General features: G+C 43.3%; 1 protein-coding gene across 1 annotated transcript; it reads right to left on the minus strand.

Moving 5' to 3' along the window:
* Positions 1 to 2097: 2097 nt before the first annotated feature.
* Positions 2098 to 8337, minus strand: ARL5C (ARF like GTPase 5C). Its single transcript, XM_069951536.1, has 6 exons — positions 8182 to 8337; positions 5639 to 5699; positions 5033 to 5180; positions 4295 to 4378; positions 3869 to 4020; positions 2098 to 2219 (listed from the first exon to the last, which is right to left on the minus strand). Exons 1-6 carry the CDS (start codon positions 8225 to 8227, stop codon positions 2171 to 2173), a joined length of 540 nt encoding a protein of 179 aa, XP_069807637.1. The 5' UTR covers positions 8228 to 8337; the 3' UTR covers positions 2098 to 2170.
* Between the last annotated feature and the right edge of the window lie 528 nt (positions 8338 to 8865).

Below are 8865 nucleotides of genomic sequence, written 5' to 3' on the forward strand. Positions count from 1 at the left end.
GCTTACCCTGCTTCACGCTCCCATCCCCGCCACACAGCCCGCACCTCTGTGGCTGGACTTCTCCTTTAAATTCTTACTAGCCACACCAAAAAGGCTTTTAAAATGGGCCATCTTATGGTGCGTTTACACAGACATTTATCTGACAGATCTTTGCAGCCAAAGCCAGGAACAGACTATAAACAGGGATCAGGTCATAAAGGAAAGACTGGGATCTTCTTTTCAAATCCATTCCTGGCTTTGACTTCCAAAATCTGTCAGATAAATCTCTGTATAAATGCACCCTTAACCTGAACAATAAAACAACGGCCATCACATTGCAATAACGGCCGCCAAAGTATGGTAAACAACAGCCACTATTTTGAGTCTAAAATAACAGGCGTTAAAAAACATTGCGTGAACATAGCCATAGGGGGAGATTTATCAAACAAGGTGTAAAGTGAAACTGGCTCAGTCGCCCCTAGCAACCAATCAGATTCCACTTTTCATTCCTCACAGACTCTTTGGAAAATGAAAGCTGGAATCTGATTGGTTGCTAGGGGCAACTGAGACAGTTTCATTTTACACCATGTTTGATAAATCTCCCCCATAGAGTGTAAAACAGAACTGGCAGCAGTCATGGGCCCTGTAGGGTCAGAGCTTTGGTTTAGGGTGCGTTCACACGTACAGGATCCGCAGCAGATATGATTAGCTTTGAATCTCCAACTTCAAATCTGTGCCATCAAATCTGCTCCGGATTCTGTACGTGTGAACGCACCCTTAGCGGGGATTCTCTAACGCCCTTGGATTACAACTATAGAGAACCATAGCGCCTTTACTTCCCAGAAGCAGCACCACCCTTGTCCTCAGTTTGTGTGTGGTATTGCACTCACTTCTGTGACCAGGAATCGCTGTGTAGCCACAGCCCATTACAAGGACAATCCATCAATTCTTAAAGACTGAATAACATACAAAAACGAATAAGAAACAAGAGGCCAAAATGACTTGGACAGATCCCATCTAGATTATCTCAATGACTGATGGCTCTTAACTGCTCCATGGCAGAATAATCTTCACTTCTCTGGATCAGATATAGATACATAAGTGGAACAAAAACTTCATTGTTTCGCAACACATCACATGATCAGCGTGATAAAACATTGCAAGACTGTACTTGAAGTCCTCAACTCTCTCTCGAGTCGTTGCAAAACCCTAAAAACCGGTTTAGTACGACCCAGGGTTACGGCATTACAAAATCTACAGTCACGGCAGGACAATAGGGGTAATGCCCCGAGACTAGTCCCCGGCCTCCAGCCATGCAGAACTAACCCCTTCATTCTCCAATAATAAAACCAGAGAGACAGATGGTATAAGAATAGAACATTGTTTAATACTCCCTGACTGAGGCCCCGTGTGCAGACAATGCCAGCACACTGCACAGTCAGGCACAGAAAGGGTTAATACTATACACGACTATCCCCCCGGTCATACCGGGGTTCATAGCACCAATGAAATGTCTTTATACAAATGAACATCCTTCCTTCTCCGAGACGTCTCGGATGGAGTTAATGCAAAAAAAAGATAGGAAGAGGGAAATAAATATACATATACACAGGAATTTAACCTATCGCCGATCTAAGGGGCCCCTGCTGCTCTATGGTGCATTCAAGACCTCGGTCGTCAAAGAAAGGTACAGGTAAAAAAAAACAAAAAAAACACATTATAGGGTTAATATTAAAACCAAAAACACATGGCGCAGCTGTGGATCCTCCCAAGGAGCCAGATGTAAATTCTTGTTCCTCTTAAGCAAACATGGGCCGTTTCTTAGCAGAAAATGCTCAGTAAGCAAAACTGTTTTGGAGAAAGCTGAGGTAGTCAGAACTGGAGATACAAAAATATACACATGGCTGTATGGAAATGTACAGCGCTCAAAATACCCAGAATCCCACGGGGGGAGGCAAGACCAAATCCAAGGTCCATGCATAGAGTGTAGAAAGTCTTCTTTTCCGGCCAGTTAATGTTGTACCATGAAAACTTCTTGCCTGGAGCCGACCACAGCCCACGTCATCCAGTCCACAGCTGCTTCTCTTTTTATATATATATATATATATATATAATAAGCAAAAAAAAGTCTGTATAAAAAAAGGGAGGCGTCTGTACAAAAGAAAGTGTCCAGAGTAGGTAAGATAAAGGATCAGCTGGCGGTAACCCGAGACTTCAGCCAGTCTAATCCAGCCGGTAGCCTGCAGAGGAAAGGCAAACAAGATCAATCATTAACCGTAGGAGGAGGACACCCAACTTTCAGGAAAAAAAATTGCAGACTTTTTTTCGGAGAATTTTGCAGTAGTCACAAATTATAGTTTCTACGAGGGAGAAGTTAGAATGGGTAGTAGTGTGTCTTTCCAGCAGGCCAGGAATTTTCCACTTCTCTGCTGGTTTACTACAGATATAGATATTTAAAAACAACCTCTAACTTCCCCAAAAGGAAAAAAAATAAATAAATCTAGAACAGGGATGAGGAACCTTCAGGATGTATATAGAAACATGATAAAGGGTCAGTCAGGAGAGAATACTGTGCAAGACTTTTTCTTTTATGTATCTTAAAGGGGTTATCCAGCGCTACAGAAACATGGCCACTTTTCCCCCACTCTTGTCTCCAGATTGGGTGGGGTTTCAAACTCAGTTCCATTGAAGTAAATGGAGCTTAATTGCAAACCGCACCTGAACTGGAGACAAGAGAGGAAGAAAAATGGCCATGTTTTTGTAGTGCTGGATAACCCCTTTAAGTTTGGGATTTCTCTGTGGACTCCCTATACTTTGCCGTATATAACAGAGGGATTGTGTTAAGCGGACTTGGCGAACTGTTTGGGTTCAGCAACGTTCTTGAAACATTTGACTCCTGGTGGCCGGAGAAGTTGGATTCCGTCCGCTGTATCCATGTTTTATAGGACTCCCTAGGGTGGCACCCAACTTCTCCAGCCGCTGGGAGACAAAGCACTCAGCTTTGGAGAACGTTACCGATCCCGTACAGTTTGGCAAGTCCACTCAACACTAATCAGGAGACTACTTGACATATGTCACTAATAACATCCATCATATATAGGGTACCATGTACACTGTGCGGTATTGGGCTATATTCACATAACCGTGGTCACAGAGCCATAGCTACTATGGGTGTGCATCTATAGTCCGCCATGCTCAGACCCATTCATTAGAGAATGGTGACTTGTGCTGTACTAGGAGCTGTCAGTATTTTTTGTGACACGGATCACACGTAGAGGAACACGGACGGGTCCATTCATGTTAATGGGTCTGTAGTCTGTCTACAATTGCAGACGTGTGACTGTAACTTCACTCTTTCTTGCTTTATTCTTCTTTATGGAATAGCAGAGGTCGGAACTATAAAGACATGCCCCAATGGAAACCACCTGGACAAAGGCCAGAAGAAACTCAACTGGGAAATGGGGAAATCCACACACTTTTCTTAGCATGTGCATGAGATTTATTCTGATCTCCTCCATGGGGCTGCTACAGAGAGCTCTGGTGCCAGCTTATCCCTCCAAGAGCAAAAGGGTCAGGTGGGAGCAACCCAGGGAGCTCTGGTGCCAGCTTATCCCTCCAAGAGCAAAAGGCTCAGGAGGGAGCAACCCAGGGAGTTCTGGTGCCAGCTTATCCCTCCAAGAGCAGAAGGGTCAGGAGGGAGCAACCCAGAGAGATCTAGTGCCAGCTTATCCCTCAAAGAGGTCAGGCAGTAAAAAAAAATAAAAATAAAAAAAATTTACACTGCTAATATTTATCTCAGAAATCCCTTAAAGTGTGGGTTTACATATCAGTACACAAATTCACATTACAATTGGGAAAGGTTAGAACTAGCCATGACAAACCAGCTTACCCCTCTCCAGTGAGTGCACAGCATCCCTGAATGTGCCAGGCTCTGTCCTTTATGGCGCTGAGCGCTAACATGGTGGAGATCTCCGAGGCAGACATGGAGTCCTTTACATCTTGTTTATTAGCATAGATTAGCACCGCTGCGTTCTGCAGGTCCTGTATGGACAAGGACATTGGTTTACATAAAAGTTGAAGGGAAATTATGTGTTTCCCATTGGAACAAATCAGCCCACAGAAAACCATCATTCTTCGAGGAGTCCTTAGGACTGGTTAATGAATAGAAGGTCTCCTCTTGTTTCGGCTATAGCTTCATTTATTTTTAACCCGGCATTGACAGAGCGGGGGCAGGGAACGCTATGCTGGAGTCCCTCTTATGACCTACTTATCCAGTAACTCAAGACCTAGCCGAGAACCCTATAGAAGGACTCACCTCGTGTGCCAGCATCTTGTACAACTCGTCCCGCGTCTCCGGTAAACGTTCCCGATCGGTGCTGTCAATCACCAGGATGACGAACTGAAAGAAAGATAGAATGAAAGGTGAAGATCCTTATAGTAGAGGCCGGATCCATATAGAGTGAAGCGCTATGCATTATGTGAGGGAAATGCATGAATTCCCAAAATTGCTTCTTTTAAAGGGGGTCTCCAGGGATTGGCAGACTGGTAGTCCACCTGGGAGAATGTCACAAAATCTGAAGTTATATTCCTAGCATTCCTGTAGCCATCCCAGTAACATTATGTAATTACTAGCTGGGTGTTTCTCTTATTTACTATTAAAAGGGGTACTAAACTGGTGTCAGAAAGTTATACAGACTTGCAATTTACTTCTTTTTCAAAAAATTAGGCCTTCCAGTATTTATCAGCTGTTGTATGTCCTGCAGGAAGAGGTGTCTGACACAGTGCTCTCTGCTGCCACCTCTGTTCATTACCGGAACTGTCCAGTTTTTGCCACTGCTCTGGACAGTTTCTGTCACGGACAGATTAGACCGCAAAGAATACACCACTTGTTGCAAGGCATACAGCAGCTGATAAGTGCTGGTAGTAAATAAAAGGCATCTAACGTAATTTTTTAAATATCACTGCAGTACCCCTTTAATAAAAGCCCATTGTTGCAGCACATAATCCCGTATACAACGCTGGATAAGCCCAGGTAGCGTATCAGAGTTCTTACCTCAGTATTGGAGTAGTAACTGTTCCATGTTGCTCGAAGGGTCTCCTGCCCCCCAATATCCCACATCAAGAAGTGTGTATTCCGCAGGACAATCTCTTCTACATTGCTGCCAATAGTGGGCGCTGTATGAACTACTTCATTCATGAGACTGGAAGACAGAAGCAAATCGTTTTATAGCCTCCACTCATAGACTAACTAAACAATGGAGCGCTTATACTTTACAGTACTTGGTACATATCGGGAATAATGACGGGGCACGGTGTCCCAAGCTTTCCTTAGATTACAAACACAAACTAGTTACAGAACCGTAACCATACTCAAGGCATGCTGGGAGTTGTAGTTCTGCAACACTCAGGATAGGGGGATCTATTCCTTATTAAATGCATCTTAACTATTCATTCTAACTGACTTGTATCCTAGATCTTCCCTAGGCTCATCCCAGATTTATATACATATCAAATAGCACACTGAATCGCCCTAAAGGTCCCTATTGATCACAATCTGCACTTTTCAAACCCTGTCAAGTGCTATATCCTAACTGGACAAGTGTGTCACTTCCTCTATTGTTCCCAGACCATCTGCTGGGGGTGGGGTGTGAGTACTTACAATTGGTACAGGATGGTGGTCTTCCCAGCATTGTCCAGCCCAACAATAATGACCTTGTGCTCTGCGGAATAGAACAAAAGTTGTGGTTACGGCCTATGTAGTACACAGCCATTATTTTACATACAGGAAACGGGGTGTGTGATATTGGGGTTCATACAAGATATTTATATATTAGATAGATAGATGGATAAGATAGATAGATCTTAGATAGATAGACATTTATCAAACTTGCTGTAAAGTGAAACTGGCTCAGTTGCCCCTAGCAACCAATCAGATTCCACCTTTCATTATCCAAAGAGTCTGTGAGGAATGAAAGGTGGAATCTGATTGGTTGCTAAGGGCAACTGAGCCAGTTTCACTTTACACCATTTTTGATAAATCTCCCCCGATATATATATATATATATATATATATATATATATATATATATATATATATATATATATATATATATATATATACACACACACATACACACACACACACACACCGTATATAGTGCTGAGATCTCTCTGGAAGACTGACAAACATGGCTTCCTTCCTCCTCTTGAGACAGATGTGGAGAGGATGGAATGTGAGCTATGTCTGGACTCAGAAAACATCCAGGGCCCAGAGGGAAAGAAACTTAACAAGAACAAAACAAGATTCTCCCGACGGCCGCCCCCTCCTCTCCCTCCATGGTAGAAAAACACCAGGGCATGAAACCTATTCACACCCAGCTGTGCAGAGATAATAGCCTGGAGCCAGAGGCCTCACTGCACATAGAAGGGGGGAGAGTGTATGGGAGACGACCACAAATAAAGGGCACAGCTAGGGGGGCACAAGGGCCCAGAAGACATAATATGGAGTATAAAATAGCACACATGCATAGGTAAAACCAAATCCAATGCATACATAGACAGGCCATACATAGGCACTGGGGCGCCTACCCCTAAACAATAATTATCCCCAGTGACATCTCTCCAATAGACCACCCTCTTATCCAGACCAGTTTTCGGGTGACATTATGGGCAATGTCGTTGTCTTTTACTATGATAGACCATTTTTTTATGAAACATTGGGTGGGCTTCTCAAAGCAGTAATTGTAAACTTTGGTAAGGGTAATGGTGCGTTTACACAGACAGATTTATCTGACAGATCTTTGAAGCCAAAGCCAGGAATAGACTGTAAACAGGGATCAGGTCATAAAGGAAAGACTGGGATCTATCCTCTATTCAAATATATTCCTGGCTTTGGCTTCCAAAATCTGTCATAAATCTTTCTGTGTAAACGCACCCTAATATACCCACCCCTAGGGCCCCATTCTAGAGAGGAAATATCAGTGTAGAATTGTTCTAGGTTTGTATAGAATAAACTGAAGTCTGAATGAAAACATAGATCAATAGGTCAGGTTAGAGGAATTGTCTGGGTATATGGATCTCATAGAACAGGTATAGGGAACCTTGGCTCTCCAGCTGTTGCAAAACTACAACTCCCATCATGCATGGACAGCTAAAGCTTTGGCTGTCCAGGCATGATGGGAGTTGTAGTTTTGCAACAGCTGGAGGGCCAAGGTCTCCTACCCCAGTTATAGAACATAATCTAGGTCAGTGCTTTCCAAGTGTGGCAAAACTATAACTCCCAGCTTGCTTTGGCGGCCATGATGGGGGTTGTAGTTTTGCAAAAGCTGAGGAGCCACAGGTTGGGGAACACTGTCACAATAGATCAGGGATGGGGAACCTTTGGCCCTCCAGCTGTTGCAAAACTACAATTCCCATCATGCCTGGACAGCCAAAGCTAAAGCTTCAGCTGTCCAGGCATGATGGGAATTGTAGTTTTGCAACAGATGGAGGGCCGAAAGTTCCCCATCGCTGCAACAGATGAACATGTTATATCTATATAGATACACACAGAGTGAATATGTCACAGATATATATATATATATAAATTAAAAGATATAGATATGTATGGTATATTCATAATAGAGGAGCATGAAAAGCTATATATACACACATACACGCAGGGTATATTCACAATAGATGAACATGTCACAGCACTATAATATATATATATATATATATATATATATATATATATATATATATATATATATACACACATACATACACACACACACACACACACACACACACACACCAGTATATTCATAATAGAGGAGCATGAGAAGCTACATATACATATACACAGGCTATATTCACAATAGATGCGTACAGAACATGTCACAGCTATATATATATATATATATATATATATATATATATACATATATATATATATACACACACACATACACACACACACACACACACACACACACACACACACACACCAGTATATTCATAATAAAGGAGCATGAAAAGCTACATATACATATACACAGGCTACAATAGATAAGTACAGGGTATATATTAGCTGTCAGACCCAGGGTATATATTAGCTGTCGGGCAGTGTACACACCGTCAGTCCTCCTCCCGGATTAGGGGGATAATCCCGGCTTTCTATCAGCCATGGTCCCTCCAGCCCCCGGTATATACCCCACCTACCTCTGTTGCCGAAGATGCTCATGAGTTTGGTGAACAGTTGCCCCATCGTTGTAGCTGACGGATAACCCGGTGATGCGTATACGGGGCGCCACCTCACAGCTCACACAGCGCTCACTACTACAATACACCGATCGCCTCTTCTAGGCATTTAAACCGCCGTGATGTCATCGGAAGCCACGCCCATTAGAACGTTCCGGGGGAGTCCCCGTGACGTCAGTGACTGGGTAAGGAGATAGAGGGCGGGGCCACGAGAGTATCAGGGCCGGGGCTGCTGACGTCACCCTGACGGGCTGTCTGCTGACTTCCTCGGTTTCCGTGTATTAGTAAGTGAGTGCTAACATATACCTACCGGGCTCTTACGCAGCGCAATTATCACTTAACAACTCACATGCGTTTTTGATGCGGTAAACAGCTCATGTGAAAAGAAAAAGCTCCAGTTATAAGGGCAACATTAGACTGTGTTCAATCAGTGAAAATACTTCAGTACTGCAATGAAACCGCAACGTGTGTGAACACCGCCTTATACATCTCTATGTGTTTTAGCATAGGCACAGTTCTACTAGTTACCTGGTTGCTTCATTTCCTTTGGTTCTGTAAACCCATGCACAGTGATAAACTCCCATCATGCCTTGGAGGCAGACTGAATTCTGGGAGTTGTAGTTCCTGGCTCCTTGTGAAATCAGG

The sequence above is a fragment of the Dendropsophus ebraccatus genome, chromosome 14, assembly GCF_027789765.1.
Source record: "Dendropsophus ebraccatus isolate aDenEbr1 chromosome 14, aDenEbr1.pat, whole genome shotgun sequence".
NCBI lineage: Eukaryota > Metazoa > Chordata > Amphibia > Anura > Hylidae > Dendropsophus > Dendropsophus ebraccatus.